We start from the raw sequence: 22,673 nt of genomic DNA on the forward strand, positions 1-22,673 counted from the left end.
TTCTTTAAAGTGTTCAATGTAACCTAACGTTACACTTTGTATCTTTTTAACATTAATTCCATCATTTATTTTTATTATAGTATTGCTTTTGTGATTTGAAAAACTTTATTCATTATGCAACTATATAATTAAATTTGTTTTAAAAACTTATATCATTGCATATGTGAGCACACATACACTATTGACACAGTAGGAGAAATCACACAAAGATGGATGAATGCTGGTTATTTATTGTAACAATGGTATGCATTTCAATAACATGGTGGTATAATTAGATCCTATTTGGCATTCTTACTTAAACATCTGTAACAATTAGACAGCCTGTAATACTTAAATACTATTGGAAAAATAGGCTGTTAACTTAGTGATAGTGGTAGCAAACATTGAATGTGTGACTCAACAGTTTGTATGATACATATGTATTCTTTAGAAAACTTCTCCTTTTATAAGTTTTATAACTTATTGTTTTCATAAATCATATACCTAATTCATTAAACAATTGTAATCTCTGAAGATATTTATACAGTATACAAATATAATATCTGTAAAAATCTGTTAAAGAAGGCAACCATGTTTATAAATGAATAGTGTTCATTTATAAACATGGTTGAACATACAGATTATGTTCATTAAGTATGTATTAAATATTTTAAAATTAATTTAAGTATTAATCTAATGTTTGTAAAGTAAACCTCATGTATTTTAGATATCTGTAACTCAAAATTTGTAACAAGCATGGTAGAAGAGGTTGCTAAGGCATTTTTGGGGGTTGAAAATTAGAGTCAAATAAAAATTGTTCATTAAAAAATTGTTAGTTCAATGGATTATGTAGACAGCAATTCAGAATGATGTAAATTTGCACACTAAGTAGATCTTTTTCTAATAGTATGTGGGTTAATACTAAGTTATCAGATTTATTTAGTTATTCATCATTATCATTATTATTATGTTGGGTTTAGTGATTTATGCTCAGTTGACACCAGTTGCTGTGTACTAATGTAGGACCAGAGTCAAGGCATAGTAACCAAAACAAAACTAAAATTAAATAAGTGTGTCTGTATTCAGGAATTTCCTAACAATATGACATGTATTCAATATGTATTCAATAGTGTGATGTATGTGTTTCTATTCAATTGTAATGTTTCCAGGCTTTTATACAATGTGTGTGGTATGACACTTGTAGAGGAGAGGACAACAGGTACAATAAGAACCCTGTCCATCCTCCATAGAAACTTTATTATTATTACTTCAATAAAATATTCAGGAATTACATTGGAATAAAGAATACCTTGTCCCGTAATCAATGGGAAAGAAGGTACCTATTTCCCCCCTTTACTGTATTAGTTGCACTTTATGTGCAAATAGTTCCTCTTCTCAACAAGTTTCCAGATGTACTTTCTGTACTAGTCTCAAAAGTCGTATTAGGTAAATCCGGATTAACTAACGAATGATGTATATCTGATGATTGCTGTGTATTTGAAGATTGCTGTATGCCTCGAGTTTGCTGTATATCATGCTTGTGTTGATCTGTTCTATTGACCTCAAAGATAGCATCTAACACTCTATTGAGTATAAGCGATATGTGTATAGCTCAGTAGTGTAGTGTAGTGGGGGCGGCAGGGGCGACACTTTTTAGGGGGTGGAAAAATTTCACAAAAAATAATAATATCTTGTTAGAATTAGAACCATTTTATTTCATATTTTCATGCACCTACGATTCGGACCGATTGAAATGAGCATGGAATACCATCCGGACAGTCCGGGAATCAATTCGCCGTCAGGGGATATCGTGCGCAACCTGTTGACCTTTTTTTTTTCTTTTGCTTGTACGATTTATTAGTATGTATATATATATATATATATATATATACACCTTCAATATCCAATAGAGCTAGGTTACTTCAGGTCACTTGCATTACTCCTATCCAAGTCTCCCTAGTCGCTAACTAACTGATTTAGAACCAGCATACACTGCAAATTATTCTTCGCATTGCAAAATGACATACGCATGCGTCAGAAACTTCTGTTCGAACAAACCTCACCTGCTGTCCGGGTCAGCGATTTTAAAGTGGCAACACTAGCATGGAATTTTTCATTACTTATTCTGTGACGAAACTGAATTTTAGTCTTTTAAATTAAGATACCTAAATAAGGGGGGGGCGGAATTTTCCTCCGACCCGGGTGGCTGACACCCACGCTACGCCACTGGTATAGCTGCCTGTTTCTGAAGAATACTAATATCAATGTTGGATTCTAATTGATTTATGTATTTCTTTATGTTTTTCGCTACTATTCCTGTTGCTCCTATTACTATTGGAACAACAGTCGTCTGTGTATTCTTCAGGCGGTTAACTTCCAATTTCAAAAAATTATATTTACTCAATTTTTTTACTTTTTTAGCACCAATTTTATAATCTGATTGTACAGTTATATCTATTAAAAATGTTTTATTGTGATTTTTATTAACATAAATTAAATCCAGTCTATTGTGAGATATAGTGACATCAGTTTGGGCAGTCATTTCTTATAGTATCTTGGCCGAACCATTTTCCTTAACTTGTGACTGGAGTAATATTTCCTTCCACCATTGGTCAGCAACTTCTATTTTATGTTTTAGGACCAGGTACCAGTAGACATACTGGGCAAGGTTATTATGATGTCTTACATAACAAGTCCCCGCCAGTTTTTCACATCCTGATATAATATACTGCGTGGTCTCATCTTTAATCACATGTAGGTGACATTTTCTGCCCACTGGCTCCTTTAAGATGTCACATTGATATTGTCATGTCATAACAGCCTGGTCCTGTATAGCAAATATTAATGATTCAATACTTGGGGCTATTTGTTGCTTTTTAATCCATTCAAATGCAAGCTCTCTATCTATGTTATCCTGATCTAACACCTTTTTAGGAAATTGACCATGTAATTGTTTATTTCTCCAAACAACATTATGCTGTTTTACTATTGATTTTTTTAATTTCTTTATCTGTATGTATTTTTCCTTGTGGTAAATATAATTCATCTTCTATCTCTTGCACTTCTTTTATTATTGTGAGATAGCCGGGGCACCTGCTTAAAGGTGCCACTTACTCAGCCTATTCTGTGAGAATAGTTCTCCAAAGTTTCGAATTGCGAGATCCGATCTTAAAAGTTTTTATAGGAGGGCTGTAATATGTTAATGAGGATTAAAGACTGTGAAGTCTTTATCCAACGTCAGGATTCCTAGACACCAGTTAATCGAATTTGGATATGCCGATTAACACGCGTGAGCGGTCTGATTTAGAGATCGAGGAGACATTATATTAACTAATAATAAAAAGAATTTAATAAACATATATACAGTAGAACCTCGATTATCCGCCCTAATTGGGGACTGGGGTTGGTCAGATAATTGAAAAGTCGGATAACCGAAAAGTATGAAAAAATCCATTATTAGTGTAGTATATTATTATATCCCATGTAATTTGTATATTAGTATATCGCTATTAACCTATTTTGCGAATTTTCATCGATGTTAAGCCTAACAAAAATTTTTTAAAATAATAATCGTCGCTATTGTATCGTTAAAAATTAGAAAATTAAGCTTCGTGTAAATACTGGCTCCCTTTCATGGTCGAATGAGTGTTGCCAGCTAAAACACGTAAAAATAATATTAAAGTAGCCAAGACATAGCCAAATATTGTAGCGCCACATCACTAGCGGACATTTGAAATTTGCCGACTAGGACGGTCAGTTGATCGGGGGACGGATAATCGAGGTTCTACTGTATAAGTAAACTATACAAAAATGGAGTTACAAATAAATGAGACACAATAAATTCAACCTATAATATAGCCTATATGTCGAGAGAGAGAGAGAGCTCACAAAATCGTTTATAAACATACAACCTGATCGTTGTCTTTCCTTCCTTCTTCTGTATGTGATGTATATTTCTCTCTATGGTAATAAGCCTTTGTATTCTGTATTGCTCATAGCATAGGGCATCGGCTTTTAGGAGCTTGTATGTACTTTGTCTGAATACTCGGGATCTGTTGGCGAACTCCTTTTACTAAGGATGATGGCCTTAGGGAGACAATATGGAGACTACTTTCTACTATGAGATCTCCTGACGAACTCCTCGAATATGGCTGAACTTCGCATCTATATTCTGATTTACGACCAATTATCAGTCGAGGCTTTATCCACGTGAACGGATGGGAAGGGGATGAAATGAGGGGTAAACAGTTCCCATCAAAGTGAGATTTTTAGCAGATAGTGGAAAAACAGAGGATGTTCTTACTTCCGTGGAAGGAAGTGACTCTCTTAACTGTTTTCCCATGCTAGAAAAACGTTATTTTCCCATCAAAATGGAAAGAATATTTTTCTAAATTATTATTTTAGACCCGGGGGCTATTCAGATCTCACACTATTGAATATTTATCCCTACCTATATCATGCTTTACTATTACATTGATCAAATTATCTCTTTCCTGTTTTAAGTATTGTTTATATTTAACTATTTGTGCTTTATACATGTACAGTACTTTATATTTAATAGTCCTCTTCTTCCTTGATTTACCAGAAAATACAGTCTTTCTACCTCTGCTTTTTGCCAATGTGCCTTTTTAATTGCTAGTAACTTTCGTGTTATGACGTCTATTTTCCTTAGGTCACTATTTTTATAGTTAATTATACCAAATGAGTAAAGCAAGACCGGGATAGCATATGTATTTATACCTTTTATTAAAAATCTTGAATTAAGGTGTGCATTTAAAACTTTTTTAATCCTTCTAAAATATTCTTTTGCTATCTGTTCACTAATGATGCTATGCTCTAGTTTTCCTGATTATTGTACACCCAAGTATTTATATCTATCTCCAATTGCAAGTTGCTTGAAAATTTCTCCACTCAGTAGTATATGTCCTTCACCCACAGCACTACTCCTGTGTCCTGCAGTTATATGTAGTACTTTGCATTTATCAGTCCAAACCTCATCCTTATATCACTTGTAAAAATCTCAACACTATCCAGTAATACTTTTAGATTATTTCTACTCATCCATATATTAATCATCTCATCCATATATGAGATGATTAATCCAGATACTATCCTTCAATTCAATTAGAAACTCCAGACTAGGAGGCGTTAAAGAGAATTAAAAGGATTATTTTAATCTTGCGAGCACTTTCAATGTAAATATATACGTCATCCTCAGACAATTCAGAATCGAAAAGAGAATTCGAAGAGAACATTTAAATTTAAGCATTAATGATATTAGCTATTTTTGGAACATAACTATTAAAGTAAATAAGATTTAAATTTTAGAATTAAAAACATTTAAAATTGGCACGCATGCATCCTAAAATAAATAAATCCCAATTGGAATGCTATTAATTAAGATCATTAAAATTGAAAACCTTTTTTGTAAACGCATAAAATTGGCACGTGTGCACCTTAACATGCATAACATAAGAGCCAATTTAGAATTGCTATTAAGAACAAGTAAATTTTAGACTTTAAATTAAAAACATTTTGTAAACACATATGCGTAACATAAGAGCCATTCTAATTGGCTCTTATTAACACAACTGTTGGCATGACATCCAATCCAAGTATTTAATATACCTAACACTATCCTTCAATTTATAGCCTTTTTTTTCATACTTGTTTAGTATGAATGAAAGTGGATTTATAGCTAGGCAGAATAACAATGGAGAGAGAGAATCGCCCTGAAATATTCCGCATCTTATGTAAATTGGTTGAGTAGTGATTAAATCCTGAGAGCCACGAGCAGTCATGATCACTCTCCATGTAGGCATAGTCGTTTGGAGAAATCTTTTAACCATAGATGGACATTTATAAATATCAAGAATTTTAAGAAGCCATTCATGTGATACACTATCGTAGGCTTTTTGATAGTCTATCCACGCCATACTCAAATTTCTTTGAGACTGGTGTGCATCTTCCAATATTGCTTTATTGACCATTAGATGATCTTTACAACCCCTGGCTCTACAGCGACACCCTCTCTGTCCTCTGCTATTATGCTGTTCTCATGGCAGTGGCCATAAAGCACATCAGCCAATACAGTAGGCAGTAAGTAATTTATATATACTCAGTAGGCACACTATTGGTTTCCAGTTTTTCGGATTTTCCAAGTTTTCATTTTTGGGTATATGGTGATATTCAGCGGGTTCGCACAGGTTCGGCCGAACCCGTTGTTAACATTTTCAAAGTTTTCCGAACCCGTTGTTAAACACACGTAACATTTCCCAATGGTTTTGTTTCTTCTAAAAAATATATTAAAATATACGTATTATACTCTTTAACGCTACTAAACTAGAGCCTTATACCCCGTTCGCCTTGGTGCAACCTCCATCGACCATTTCAATCTCGACTGAAACCAGATTTAGTCGCGATCAACTGAAGAGAGTTCTTGAAACTAGGTCCAGTCATACGAGAGATCCCATGCGCGCGAGAAAATACAAGCTGGCTGCGGAACACGTGTTGTGCTATCAACAGCGAAATAAAAAAAATATCGTATTTCGAGAAACGATGGCATCTGTCTATTATTATGATTATACCTAAGGATAAAATAAATGATTTAGAAAAGTTTTTTCTTGAGAAAAAGTCATAGGGAAAGCAGTTAAACCTGCTTTCCCTATGACTTTTTCTGATTAAAAAAAATGCCAATTTTTATGTTTATAAAATATTTTGAATGAAAAATATTAAAATATGTACAAAATAAACCAGTTTGAAAACTTTTTTTTATTATTTATCAAAAAATATAGTTCTGGCATAAACAATGTTAAATTTTATCTGACTTAATTTTGTGAACACACTTTTTTTATTTATATAGGTATCTTAAGGTCAGTTTTTGCGCTAATATTGCTAATGTAAGTGAAAAAAATTTGTTAAGGAAAATTTTGTGTTAGCGAACCCTTTGTTAAATATTTCGAATATCACCACTGGGTATAAGTATGACTTTACCTGTAGTAAACCAATCTTCTAACTTCTCAATTCCAAAGATTATATTTGTAAATAATACAGCCAAATATCTGTGAACACTAGTCAAATATTTAATGCAATAATTTTGAATTTTGTCTATTCCCGGTGATTTCCAATTCAATAATTTTCGAATAGCAAATTTTACTTGGTGTTCTGTAATCTCTTCTACTTCTACTGTATTAATCCCACCTGAGGCTGCTTCTGTCTCTTTAATCCAATTAGCTTCCATATTATGTTGTTTAGGAATAGACAGTACTGACATCCAAAATTCTTCAACTTTTTCTTTACTTGGTAATTTGATATTTTTTTTTGTCATTGTCTTCCAAACTTCTGTACAACCTGTGCTCGTTTTCTTTAAATAACCTATTCTGTTCTTCTTTTGTATTCATTTCCTCGTATCTTTTAATTCTTCCTGCTAGAGCTCTGATTTTTTGTTTGATGATTTCTATTATATTATTTTGATCATTTTCAGTATGGATATTGTATTTTATATAAAGACTATTCCTAATTTTCCTTATTCTACACGTGTCAGTTTTTCTTTTTATATTTATTAGTTGTCCTAATTCTTTCCTAAAATTATCTATCTAGTTTGTATTCTTTTTTTCCAAGCTGGGCTACTTTTTTGTTTTGTAATCACTGTAGACATGTATGGCATTTGGTTATTATTTTCTATTAGAGTTTTAGCAGCTGCATATATTATATCATTTATTTCACGCAGGCTATTATTAGTAATTAATAAATTAGGTAAATATTTATTGAGAATATTTAGTTTTTCTATGAAACATCTGTTTATTTTAACTTTAGGTAGAAGTAACCGCTCCTCAAACATGATTTCTTTCGTTTCAGCCAATATCCAAAGAAACTGCAAAACTATAGGTTCTTGATCCTCGTCTACTACTATATTTCATGTCAGCTGGTCTATATCTTCTACACAATCTGTTATGGGTTGTATACCATACTGGTTATCATGCACTGTATATGTTCTAGCATTCTCAGGTTCTGTAATCACATTTACAATCAGTTCTATAGGTACTATTTCCTCTGCGTGTTTTTGTATATGGTTGAATAGTTCTTGTGATATTGCTTTCTGTTTAATTATTCTGCGAGCTTCAGTTGACAAAGTATTTTCATTAAATTTATGGATTTTAGGGTTATTACAGTGTGGTGGTGTGGAGGACAAAAAAGGATGACAAAGAAGTAACCATAAAATTAAACAGGATATTTATTCAACTACAGCTACTTAGTCCTTCGTATACCTGGTTCGTTTACACTAAACACACTTGATCCCAAACTATAGTACGTGCACAAGTTCGAATCCGTCCGACAAAATTCTATATTTTCACAAATAGAACACATGCTCGCGACAATAAAAGGATTATGGTTTAAGATACTACAACTACTTAAATCTACCTTAATCTAGCTTATATGCTAAGGAAGAAGGGTGAAGAAATTAAGAGATACGAAGAGAAGAGACAAGTATAAAGGACAGATTTGTGGGGATACCCGGGTAAACTTGGGAGTCTCCGATCTTCTCTATATCGGTACTTGAATTAACTCAATTTCCTTCCTCTTGATTCCGTCTCTTGAGAATTCGGGAGTGTTTTTTCTTGAGGTCTTAATCTGGGTGTCTTTCTAATTTTCGTCCGTTCGCAGACGACTTCCAAGCCTTCTCCGTTTGTCCCACTAGGTGACAAACCCTTTGCTTGCTGTTTCCTACGTCTGTACACCTCGGACGCTGACCCGAAAGTGTCTTGTTCGTTCTCCTGATGGCCTCAGGGCTTCTTAATGTCCCCTTTGTCTTCTCCCCTTTGTCCTTGGACAAAGGTCGTCCTCCACCCACAGAAAAGGAATAGGTTAGAAAGTTCTAGAAACACGTTAAAGACAAAGGAATTTAGGAGAAATAAAATTTATATCTACCCCTATTTACAAAAACATGGCGTACCGCCACAACAGTTCCTGTTAATAAAAAGTGTCTCCAATCTGCTTATATATCTGGGTCCTTCTGATCTTGCTTTAATATAATAGAATATAAGTTCTTCTAATTCTTCTGTTGACCACTTGTGTCTACTATCATTACTTAATATATTACTTGTGGTCATTGCTGATGAGCCAGCAGTGTCTGTGGGCAAAGCCCTACTGTGCAGGGCATCATCCACTCCCTCTCCTCCCCGTTAGTTGGCTGTAATCTCTTTGGGTCACCCGACTCACACCAGCCAGCTCAACAGAGAGCCACTGATGGCTTGCATGCTGTCACATCCAGTGTCAGCTCCAAACGTGCCCCAGTGATCACCCCCAGGCTGCGACTCTATGCATTCAACATTATTACAATTCTCCATATTGTTGGGTTACCTTTACCCTGTTAGCTGCATAAATATCAATGTTATGCGTTGCCCACCCCCCACGTGGTCTGATGGTTGACACAGGTAGGGTAGGATTTTGTGGGCTTATTATTATTATTAACTTTATTAGCAAAAAGAGAAGAGGAAGGTCTATAAAAGATTAAAAGATCAAGGAATACTTGAAGTAGTTGACAGAGGATTCCTGATCTAACCTATAATCTCTGCCAGACAGATTATGCAATCACTTCCACTTTCTTTTCCTCTCCCTACAAAACCAATCACTTACTCTGTATGCATCCATTAAAAATCACTCTGTAATTTCTCATTTACTCCATTAATCGTTCAAGCCTTTATAAACAGGAAATAAAACCTATCCTCTAACACCATTTATCCGCCTTTTTTAAATTAACTGATTTTTCACTTTGGGAGTAAGTACAAAATTGCTATTTAAAACTTATTATGCATTGATTTTTCATTACCCAGTTTCATATGGATACCAAAGGATTTGCATTCCTGACATTAACATCTGATTTATTTTTTTTTTTTATAAATTCACATCTTTGTTTAATTCATGAGAAGAGCAAAGTTTGGAAGTTATTAATGAGAGGGATAGACTTGGTCCAATTTGCAGATAGTTCCATGACTGTTAACCAGGCAAGAGCTGGTATTAGGGTTATTGCTCACAGGTTGAGATTTTCCAGAGTATAGGTATGCATGTTACTGCGTTCTAGACCAAAATTTATTCTATTATACACTGTCTTACAGAAAATTTGAAGAGGGCTTATGTAAACAAGAGAATCTTTATATTCTCTAATAGTCAAGCAGCCATTAAGACAAATAATTCCACTCTAGTTAAATCTAGACTGGTGTTGAATTGCAAAACCATTCTATTTGAACTGGCTTACAGCAACAAAGTTACTATGGGATGGGTGACAGGACATTTTAGGATTGAAGAAAAGGAGAATGCAGACAGACTTGCTAAGTAAGGTGTATCCTTATCCAAGACTGGTCCAGAAGGTTCTGGACATGGGTGTTGGGTGGGACCACTGATATCTGATTTATTAAAATTAAATAGGAATAAGATGAGAGCAGTAGTTGGTTTTTTGACTGAACACTATCATCTATGAAAATATCTGTACAGAATGATCATTTATAAAGGAGGCCACTTTGTTGGAAATGTGGTTTGATGAATGAAACTGCCCACCTTATTCTTTTTGAATGTGTGGCATTGCTTCACATAAGATACTTGATCTTGGGATTGGGAACTAAGATTGAGATTTACACCGAGAACCTGTGAAAAGTCTCATAAACTTTGTCAAGGAGAATGGTTTTTAAATAGGCAATAAGGACATATTCGGAGTACAATATACCAACAGGTATATTGCACTCCCAATATACCTAGAAGGTATCCAATTATAGGGTACAAAAAGAACTCCAATCCTGAATGCATCAAAGGGATAAAAATTCCTTGGCACTTGCATGGAAATGGATAGTGAAGAAGCGGTTGTATTTTAAAAAAGAATGGAAGAGGAATGAGGTTAGATGATAGGATTTTTTCATAAAACCTTGAGGGGGTGAGAGATTAAATGGGGATTTTCTATGGCTGTATATGGGATGGTAATTTTTTTGGAGAGGAAGGAAAGGGTAAATGAAGTGATTATGTAATTTGTCTGACAGAAGATGGAGTTATGTGGGAACTAGTGAGTGTGGTGTGGCCTATGTTTGCAATATATGGTGTTAAAATACAAATATAACAAAAATCATAAAGTCCAATGAGTATATAAAAACATTCAACGATCGCCTAAATGATCAGGCTATTTAAATTATAATTATTAATTTAGTTAAGAGATGGCACCTAACGCCTACCTCTAGTAGCAAATTAATTCGTATTGTTTAAAATAGCCAAATTGTATCCCTATCATTTAGGCAATCATTGAATGTTTATATGTTAAAATACAAATTTCTGTCACTGAAGTAATATTTAATAAGATTTAACAACTGTTTGTGTAACCTACTGAACAAAACATAATGTCCAAATAGAGAAATTTATGATTTTCTGGTTAATTTCTTTGCAAGACATGCACAGTACAGTATAAAATTTTTTTCATGTTTTTAATGCCAAATACAGTATTATAAGATATTATAATTGGAACTTTTCAAATGGATTATGTAATGTTGCATCACATGTTGCTATTAATCAAAAATTATGACTGATATCTCAAGAATAATTAAAAATTTATATTATAGTTTTAAAAGCATAGAGAATCCTTAAAGTGTTATTATGCAAAATTCCAAAATACAAAATCTCAACATGATGAAAGGTCAATATGAAGATATTCCAAAACAATAAATTCTTACATATGTATACATGTAAAAATTATACTTGTGTGTAAATTTTTTATATCAAACTTATTTGAATAATTATATAAATCAAGACTTTTTAATCTTTCTGTAATAATTTTGTAAATATGTAGTACTTATAGATTTAAAAAACTGTTTAAAGAAATACAGACCAAAAATTAATAGTTTCTGCTTATATTTCTGTTATAATTAATTAATTAATTAATATGAAGTGAGGTACCACATATTATTCTCATTATGTATAAGTTGAGTTTGCAATAGAATTGACTCAGCATGGGTGAGGGATACAAACTGGAAATGATGTCCCAGTTTGTATTGTCCAAGATAATTTTGTTACGAAATATCTATTATGAACATTAATAAAATCAATTTTAATAAGTAATAAAATTTAATTATTTATAATTTAATTTTGATACAAATACTGTACTAATGGTACTGTACAAAACTGTACTAATGTTTGAATATCCTTGTGAATTTGCATTATTATTTCAGATTATAATCGCATAAGAATATTAATTGAAAGATGTTGAATTAACATTCAACATTATGCTGTGATACCTGGATTTAGCAACTAAAACATTTAATCTTGGCATAGCAATAGGGCTATTAATGTATATTTACCCCTTAATTTAGTGAATACTGCCTTCTAGGACAACAGACAAATTATTTTCTAATCTTTTTATTTTCTAAAACTTTTGTTAAGCAGATAGTATAATGCATTACATGCTTCATGTGAAGCATCATTTTTAAAAAATATTATACTTATCTTTGGCGCTATCATTTTGTAGAATTTCTTTATGTATTTAAACTTATGAAATAAAATTATTAGTTTTGTAGGATGTGTTTTGTGTTTTTTAAGAGGACACTTTGTAATTTTCCGGCGACAGGCAGCCTACAAAGAAAGGTCGGTCACCGAAAAAGTGTATAGTCTTGGAACACAAAGAATAAATGGTGATCCTTTTTGGGCAGTTTTTGTCTTCAATTTTTATTAAACAATAATTCTCCATTGGATGAAAAATTACAGAAGAAAATTCTACATGTATCGTCACCAGGGGGCAGCTTTTCTTTTTTTAAAAATCTACATTTTCCAGCACCAGTTTCCAGTAGATAAAAAAATAATTAGTTTAATTTTTTAGATCTTACTCTAACACTCTTTGCATTAGACCTTGGTAAATTGATGTTGGCATTTTTCCCTTACATGATGGAATGGAAATATGAAGAAACTCAGAAAAAAAATTTTGAAAGAAAGAATAATGAAAGCAGAATGAATCAAATAAGTCATGTGTATGAAAAATTGGCAAACATATTGCTTCAGAAGACTAGATAACATACAGTAATCAGTAATATTGCCTGTCTATTTTGAAACCATGTATCAATTAGTTTTTAAAACACTGTTGGATATTATAAAATATACAGCAACTTTTTGACAGATGTCTGAGTTAAACAAATAAAGTCTCTTGTCTCCTGAGTGTCTGCTAAGCCCAGGTTCTACTTTAGCAGTTTAGTAAATAATTGGATCTCTTAAAAGGTTACATTGATTTATTGTTAGAAAGATTATATAAATTATATTTTGTATTTGATATATTTATCTTATTTCTTGATATTTTTGTAATGATATAACATTATTTTATACTCTATTTTATTTTATTCAATTATTAATCTATATATTTGAAAATTTATGTTTTATAAATTATTTATATAGTATCATCACCAACTTCACCAATGGAATCACATACTCCAACTGTAAATGAAGATTCTGTAAAAAAACTTGAAGCATTTTTAAGTATATCAAATGAAGTTTATAAAGAAACTAGTGTTACCTTTGTATTGGAAGGAATGTCACTAACACTTTATACAGACATTGAAGAAATGGTAACTTTGTACCTTGTGTTTTAAATTAAACATTTAATTTGAATAAATAGATAATGATTATATTCAATATTTCAAAAATAATTGTTTCAAATAATTAAAATAGCTAGTTTTTATTATTATGTTACATTTAAAACGTATTCAAGGTTAATTTAGATACAGTAGAGCGTCGATTATCCGAATCAATTGGGGACTGGGGTTGTTTGGAAGATTGATGTTTCGAATAACCGATTATGTATGAAAAAATATATTAATTTATCCCATCTTGACATTTTTCTCCGTTGCGTGTCACTTTGTGTTGAATTTTCGTCGATGTTAAGTCTAACAAAGACTATTGTATTGTTAAAAATTATTTTTTTATTTTATACGAACAAAATATAAAAATATGAAATATAAAAACATTTTGAGTGTAAAATAATGAAAACTATCTTTTTGATAAAGATTTGAGATAGTTATTTGTAAATATTTTCTAATGTTGTTGCTATTTAAAAACACTGAACAAAAATATAATTATCATCTCTCATATACTAATGTTTTCATGTTGTTACAGTTTTCTTCACCAATACGTGATCCAATACATGCTCTATCAAAATTTGAACTAGATGAAGTAAATATTTCAATTGAAATGTATAGTGATAAAGCTTTAGAATTGAAATGCACATTGCAAGCTGCTACTTTGGAAGATGTTAGGTCTGAAAGTCCATTATGTGTGAAAAAGTAAGATTTAATAAAATTTCAATTTCATATTAAAAATTAATATGTTATTACCTCAAATTATTATTACAACTTTGTAATATTCATATATTAAATTATTAAAATTATAATTAAAATATTTCATAAGGTTTTAACAGGAAATAGACAGTGGTGTGTTAGTAAATTTTTAACAACCAGCTCACTTCAGGGGTGCAAGTAGAGTTGAGAGGAAGAAGGAAGAAGGAGAGGAAGAGGAAATTCTACACCCTATGGGTGTAGAATTTCCTCTTCCTCTCCTTCTTCCTTCAACTCTCAATTCTACATCCGTATGGTGTAGATTTTCCAGACATCTCTTTTTAAAGTATTTTTTCACATATTTATCTTTATGTTAAAAACGTTTTGGAATCCTTTTTAAAACAAACTTTTATAATAACAAAAAAAAAACATTTAATACTTACTCTTTATTTAATTTATTTTCATGTACAAATAAAATTTTACTTAAATTTCACAAACAACTTTAACTTCAAAGTTTAATAAAAATAATATTTATAAGTTTGAAACAGCAGTTTGATTTATACTAAAAGTTTTTTTTGATTTCTGATGTATTCTAGTATCTGTAGTCAATCTATGGTTTGTCTTTATCCATGATTTTACAAAAAATAGTGTCTCAAACTTTTAATTCTTTTCCTAACAAATTAATTTCAGATATATGTTGAACATATATCTAAAATTATATTTCTTATTTTTGCATATATTGCAAATTATACTTTTATTTTTGTACATATTACATTTGTTAAACTGAAACCTGTTTCAATCTTCACTACTAATTGCTATGACATTAATTATTTTTCTAGCTTTTTCTATTTTTTCAGGAACTGATGCAGTTTTTCCCTCTATATTGTTATCTACAAAATCTCTGAAATAATTTATATTTATTTTAGCTTTCAAAATAAATATAATATAGTATTATATTTATTTAGATAGTGAGCTGGTGGAATTCAGCTCACTGCTATTTCTATACAATAATACCCCAAGCTTACGGGATAGGTGGGACCGAGCAATAACTGCATAAGTCGGGTATAATTTCGCAATTTGTGTAAAATCCAAGTTGGATGTAAGCTAATAAATGTTCTCGTTAATCTTATCTTGTCTTTTGATTCATTCGTGGTTAGAAGAAATCACTACATAGAGTCTCTCAAGTCTCTGTAGATATAATGAACACAGAAATAAATAACACAAAATAAATTGTAGCTATATGTCAATTCCACACAACATGTCCGAACATGTAAGCTGAACAATAGGTGTGGGGGAGTGAGTAATCAAGACTTGAGTGGCACTCAAACAAAAGACAAATCGACGAGATTTGAAAATCACGTAAGTTGGGGTAGTGTAAGTCGAGGTATTACTGTACTTCTTCAAAAGTTTGGCTGCTGTACGTCATTGCTGTAAACTCCGCAAGGCACGCAGTCTGCGGTGTCAGACAAACGAGGAATAGAACAAAGGGAAGGATAATGAATAGTTGGTGAAAACATGTAACTGGACAAACAAAAGTTTATTTTAGTCAAAAAATGTAATACAATATTAATACAAAGATACAGTTTAATACCGGAGATAGATAACGTAACAATAACAAAATTGCTTGATATTTTCCCTTCCAAATTTCCTTCCTCACGCGAGGCCCTGCTTTGCCCAACAAGTAATATAAATCCAACGAAAAAAAAGAATTTTACAAATAAAAATTGGGAAACAGAGTACCTAAGAAACTTGCAAAATTTCTTTCGTAACGGTGCAATCATTGACTTTGATGGAAACAGATTTTCTTTCCGCACCACAACTTCTTTAACTCTATCGACGGTTGACTCTTCTCTGTTACGTATTGTCTCTCCTTCCATCCACGGCGCACTCTCCCAAAGAGGAAAACCAAGGTGCCTTTTTATCCGTTACATACGCTTTTATATCTCCCTCCAACTATGTCACTCTGTCCCATGTGATCCTATCATGGACCAATCGTAATGTTGGAAAACCCAGCCATCAGATAACAGGTGGTATCAAGGAAGGAAAAGGAAAAGGAACGGTACAAAACATATGCGTGACATGACATAAATGGAAAATAAAAGATAAAAAAAAATATAATACAATAATAGCCACAAAGTGCTACATAGCTGATAGTATTTACAACCCTTGCCTGATACTGGTCTTTATGGCCTGAAACTGAGTACCACATGACCCAATGCATATGCAAACTTAATCATTTACATATCTATGTCACCTCTACCAGCCCTGCAATTTGCATGTGGTTATACACATTCCTTCATAATGTTGCAATTTCACTTTTGAGGAGTGTAAATATAAGATGATTCCATAATTTTTTCCTCAGTTTTAAATAATTCCAAAATGTTATTTGTAATATTAAAAACGTTTATTTATTTAATTTTTATAATGTTATGTTGATTTCATAAGTGCCCTCCCAGGCTATCAGGATATCATCCATGCAATGCAAGTACAGAAGTGGGTAGAGGATGGTAAGGGGGAAATCAAAAGTTCTATGCTCAATTTCTCGCATAATGTTGATTTTTTTAAATTATTCTTAATATAGTCAAAATGTCTGAATATTATTAGGAAATTATTATGTATCAATTGCATTTTATTTCTTTGCTACACATGCTTAAAACATTATAAAAACATTGTGAAGATGTATAGCGCGGACAGGAAAACACAGACACGTTTTACCAATGAAACAAGTTTAATTTCGCGCTAACATTAATATATTTACAAAATGAGTTCGGATTCCCGCTGTTACTTACAAACGTTCCAAAATCCCGAGCGACCGGATATACCAATATACTGGTAGTTACTTTTCCGATAACTATCTCTTGACAAAAGTAGTTGCGCGCGGAAACTTAAACTAACTTAAAACTAAAATAAACTAGGAGATAGAAAAGATAGAAAGGGGAAATAAGAAGAATTAAAGGACAGAGGGTACCCGAATTTCCTGGTAGTTCTCTACAGTTCCTCGTCTCGGCTGTTCTTCCTTTTAGAACCGTTTCGGTCCGTTTCGGCGTTGTCTTATAATCGTCGACTAAATTCTTCTATCAATGCGCTTCTTACGGCCTCTTTCTGCAGCGCTCCTCCGACCTTTTGTTCCAGAGCCTTCTGCCACACGTCTCTCTCTCTCCGAGTCCGGCCTAAGAGTGCCTAAAAACCCTTTGTTTTCCTCGCTCGCAGACCCGTTTTCGTCTTTTGTCTAAGGCTACCCCCTGATGGGTCAGGGGTGAGGCGAATTCTTGGAAATCCGAGACAAAGGAACAAAGAAATCGGAAGGAAGGAAAGTTCTAGAGTTTAAATTAAACTAAAACTATACGGACTAATAATAATAATAATAATATTAATAAAAGAAAAACAGGCGTGTAGCCACATACGCCCCAATGAGAAGGCTCAAAGTCCATGATGGAGTTTGTAGTAATCTACTCTCCTGCTACGAAGGTGGTAACGGTTATTGCTTGCAGGAGCAGCTTGACGGCTGTCATCCAATTCGGGAAGATTTTCGGGTGGTACGTCATCGTCTGGTATCCTGATGGGTGCAATCGGTGGTCTTCCGTACGGTAATGTAATCTCCTCTTCTCCATCATCATCATCGTCATCAGACCTATTAGGAGATTCATCACTCTTGGGTCGGTAAGGGCCTCGCCCTTTACATACAGCATATGAACAATATGGTTTCAAACGATCAAAATGTACAATACATTTTTTTCCTCCGCTACCATCACCCAACTCTGCAGTTACTGGGCCTAAAATTCTCGTAATGCGGAAGGGACCCGAATACTTAGGGGAGAACTTTCCAAATCTTCTACCCTGGTGTTTGCGTAGCAGCCACACTCTTTCACCAACACTGAAAACACGCCCCTTTCTTTTGATATTACACCGCTCTCTATTTTTTAAGTTGTTTCTCCTACCCCGTGAATAAGCCAGGTTACGAACAGTGTTCAACTTCTCTAATAATTCCCTCCGATAATCAGACAATTGATTGTAGGTGGGCTGGCCCGTNATATCTGGGTTACTCCGGATAGCCCTAGACATTATAGTTTTAGTTCTGGTGATGTAATCACTGACCGACTCCCTTCCGCTCTGCTTCAGATTTAATAGTTGGTCAAGTAAGCCCTTTCCCTTTTCTTCATGCTTCTCGAAGCATTTAATTAGATCTTGTTTGATTTCTTCAAATGTTAGGGCAGGCGTTTGTTCCAATAAACAAAAGAAGGTGTTCAGTGGCTCACCTTTTAGTTTGGCTTGCAACGCAGCCACCTTAACTTCGTCCCCCCAATGGGCTAGCTTAGCTACATTATCGATGGTCATAAAAAATTGCTTTATGTTTACCGTATCGTTAGGTGAATTCGAGAAGGAGGGGATCATCCCTAAAAACCCAGTAACCACGAGTGGGTAATTCACAACATGGCCTCCCGCCATAGAACTCATATCTGGAGTACCTTTATCCTCCATCTTACAATTAACAGTCGATATTAATACCGTTATGCACCGAGTTAGGCTAACAAGACGGGAATCCTGTCGCGGACGCCAATGTGAAGATGTATAGCGCGGACAGGAAAACACAGACACGTTTTTCCAATGAAACAAGTTTAATTTCGCGCTAACATTAATATATTTACAAAATGAGTTCGGATTCCCGCTGTTACTTACAAACGTTCCAAAATCCCGAGCGACCGGATATACCAATATACTGGTAGTTACTTTTCCGATAACTATCTCTTGACAAAAGTAGTTGCGCGCGGAAACTTAAACTAACTTAAAACTAAAATAAACTAGGAGATAGAAAAGATAGAAAGGGGAAATAAGATGAATTAAAGGACAGAGGGTACCCGAATTTCCTGGTAGTTCTCTACAGTTCCTCGTCTCGGCTGTTCTTCCTTTTAGAACCGTTTCGGTCCGTTTCGGCGTTGTCTTATAATCGTCGACTAAATTCTTCTATCAATGCGCTTCTTACGGCCTCTTTCTGCAGCGCTCCTCCGACCTTTTGTTCCAGAGCCTTCTGCCACACGTCTCTCTCTCTCTCTCCGAGTCCGGCCTAAGAGTGCCTAAAAACCCTTTGTTTTCCTCGCTCGCAGACCCGTTTTCGTCTTTTGTCTAAGGCTACCCCCTGATGGGTCAGGGGTGAGGCGAATTCTTGGAAATCCGAGACAAAGGAACAAAGAAATCGGAAGGAAGGAAAGTTCTAGAGTTTAAATTAAACTAAAACTATACGGACTAATAATAATAATAATAATAATAATAATAATAAAAGAAAAACAGGCGTGTAATAAAAGAAAAACAGGCGTGTAGCCACAACATTTTCACAATGAAGTTATTTCATAATTTTTGCCAGGGGTTATATATAGTTTTTAGGACTAAAATTTTAATTTACTGTTGTGTGTAAGGAAATTCAATTTACAACAATTCATCTAAAGATAGTCTTGAAAGTTTTTCAATAACCAATTAGGTCATAAAATTGAGGGATCTATAGTTACATTTGTTTAAATTATTTTTAATTTATTGAAGCATATTGATTGTGATATACAGTCAAACTTCCATATCATAAACATATCTCTATATAATGAATTTTTGCATTGTATACTGCTCTTTCAGCCAAAAATATATGTAAAATTGCTTCTAAATAATGAAGTTAAATTTCTATATAATGAATATTTTTCATTTGTAAGGACCATCAATCATTAAAAGCTGATTACTCCATCTGGGCCAAGTTCGAATTTCAGTTCAATTTCATATATAAATCTGTAAACCCTTTGTAAAACTGCAGTTCAGGTGTGAGAAATACTGATCATTATCTTTTAAAACCCATCATGTAATCTGCCTCCCCTATGTGGCTACCAGTTGTAAAGGGGGGAGAGAATAGGTCCAAATGCTATTGTTGACAGATAAACAATTTACAATTAAAAACTGTCAAAAATGTTAGAAAGGTGATTGATAATTTTGACAACTGCTGGACTAATTTTTGAGGTTAGTGAGATTTTATTTTATTTAATAATTTGTCCAGTTGGAATTTAAAGAACTGTTAATATTAATAAATTCGAAGACAAAGTCTGTCAGAAAAGGAACCACCATTTATTGATTTTAGACAATCTACAATACAACTGTTAATATATTGTTTAAGCATTACTAAAAAAATTAATATGTTATGGGAAGTTGATAAAGGCTCAGAAAAGAAAGACATTGCAGCAAAGTTTGGAATTCTTGTAATTAGTTTATGAACCATAATAACAAATTGCAAATCAGTTTTTAAATTAGCCATTGATGTAAGACCTACAGGAAAATGTGTGAGAACCTGTATTTATGTCGACGTAGATGAAGCAGTTTTAATGATCTTAATAAGTATGAAGCATATTACAAAGAGAAAACATTTTTTAATTGTTCTGTGGAACAAAAAATTACAATTTCTTTACAAAAATGTAGTTAAATAAGATGTATTTTAACACATAAATGTAAACTTACTTAAAATTAAAACTATGTTTATATTACGTTTATGTTAATATAAATTACATAAAATAACAAAAAAGTTACATTAAAATAATACTTTATTTACCAAAAAGTGTAATTTCTATATAACAAAATTTTTCTATAGTGAATTTTTTATCAGGATTTGGAAACTTCATTATATAGAAGTTTGACAGTATTTATTAAATACATTTTTTATTTATATGTTTCACATTTTTTAAAGTTAAATTATTAATTTATTTTCTTATAATTTGATTTGAAATTTTATTATGCAATATTTCTATACTAAATAATAATAATAATAATAATCATAAAATTTTAAGTTTAAGCTTGAATTATATTATGAAAAATGTTATAAATTTGTAGGATATTCCAGTCCTATAGTGGAGATTCGCAAAGTGGTGTGGCAGGAATTAGCATCAGTATGCCTCCAATGATTGATCTAACGTATCGTCATACAGGAAATGGTGATGCTGCAGGTATTCATGATGATAAACATTTAAATGGATTTTTAACATGAATTAACTTTGGAATTAGGATATTAATTAAAAATAATAATACCATCAACTCTCAAACTTTGTTAACTGTAATCTCACTATGTCAAATTTTATTTTTTACCCTAATTTAACTTTCATACATTTAATGCATTGTGTGTGTCTGTAAGTCTAAATACTTTAGTTTTGAAATCATATTTTAATAACTGAAAATCTAGCATTTTGGTGAAGTTATTTCATGTTTGATATTTTGTTTTCTTTTGCATTTTTAAGGAATTACATTTAAACCATATCAGTACAAACTTGAAATGAAATCAAGCATCTAATTATGTACATTTGGAAAAATAAAGAAAGTTACCTGGCAAATTATTGCCTCTGAAACTATGATTAAAAACTATAAACATTTTAAGAGCATTTCACATCTAGAATAACAATGTCATTCTTAAATATGAATTAGCCAATCAAATTTTATAGTTGATATTTTCTTTATAAATTTTTAAAAAGACTTTCTATAAGCTACATCACATATGAAATAATACGTTTTCAAGATGAATGAAAACATCTAAGACATTGTTTAGCATAAAGCAATGAATTATCAACATCAAACTCATATAACACATACTTTCACTATTGGTATAAATATTTTGTTATTTTATATATGTACAAATTCAAAAAATAAAAATATACCATATTTAAGTACTGTACTGTTTGTGTCCCAGTACTTCACAATCTCATTACAGTAATGCTAATTTCTGTAATTTATAAGTTTCATCACCTTGAAAATTTTTCTCTATCTCTTCTACTTTGAGTTATCAGGAGTCAACTGTAATAAATTTAAAAACAAAATGCATTTTTCAATAATTTTTAAATAATTATTTTATNAAGACATATCCTCCATTTTGAATTAAGACATGTCCTTTGTCTTTCGAAACACACCCACGATGCGCTCTTTCTCTGAACAATTTCTGTTTATTCGTAAGTTGGGAATTGTATAGCATTAAAACATTGATTCCTTGTAACACACCGTAACACTTGCCTACCTCGTAACACTTCAGTAAAGTATTGAAAGGTAGGAATTACACGTCTTTAAAATGTTGCGAGATAGGGGTAACACCTAAAAGATAAGAAAGTAAGAAAGTATTCTTCAGAATTTATAGTTTTTAACTTAGTTTCTTCCAATTTCTTATTCTTACGAGCTAATCACTCGCCATTTTATCTCTCTGTACATTACTAAGGACTGTAAATCTTTCAGCGAGACATTTAAGTTCTTTCTCTTCACTTTTGATACATTTATAACTAACTAAAAACGTCAAGTCTTGAAGTGAACCACTACAAAAGCACTTTGAAGGGTTATAAAAAAAGTGCAACTCGATTTTCTCCATTAAATATTTCTCATACAGGAAGAACGTTTTATTAATTTTACTGG

General features: G+C 32.5%; 1 protein-coding gene across 1 annotated transcript in view; it reads left to right on the forward strand.

Annotated features, from left to right (window-relative positions):
- The window catches only part of LOC111640746 (vacuolar protein sorting-associated protein 13A-like), a 188,095-nt gene that overhangs the window by 106,541 nt on the left and 58,881 nt on the right, over positions 1-22,673 (forward strand). The window contains exons 24-26 of the mRNA XM_023386792.1: positions 13,393-13,562; positions 14,110-14,276; positions 21,120-21,232. Of these exons, the coding sequence (XP_023242560.1) occupies positions 13,393-13,562; positions 14,110-14,276; positions 21,120-21,232 (450 nt within the window). The remainder of the gene's footprint in view (positions 1-13,392; positions 13,563-14,109; positions 14,277-21,119; positions 21,233-22,673) is intronic.

The sequence above is a fragment of the Centruroides sculpturatus genome, unplaced genomic scaffold (genome assembly GCF_000671375.1).
Source record: "Centruroides sculpturatus isolate CEXI.00-Female unplaced genomic scaffold, Cexi_2.0 scaffold1447, whole genome shotgun sequence".
Lineage (NCBI taxonomy): Eukaryota > Metazoa > Arthropoda > Arachnida > Scorpiones > Buthidae > Centruroides > Centruroides sculpturatus.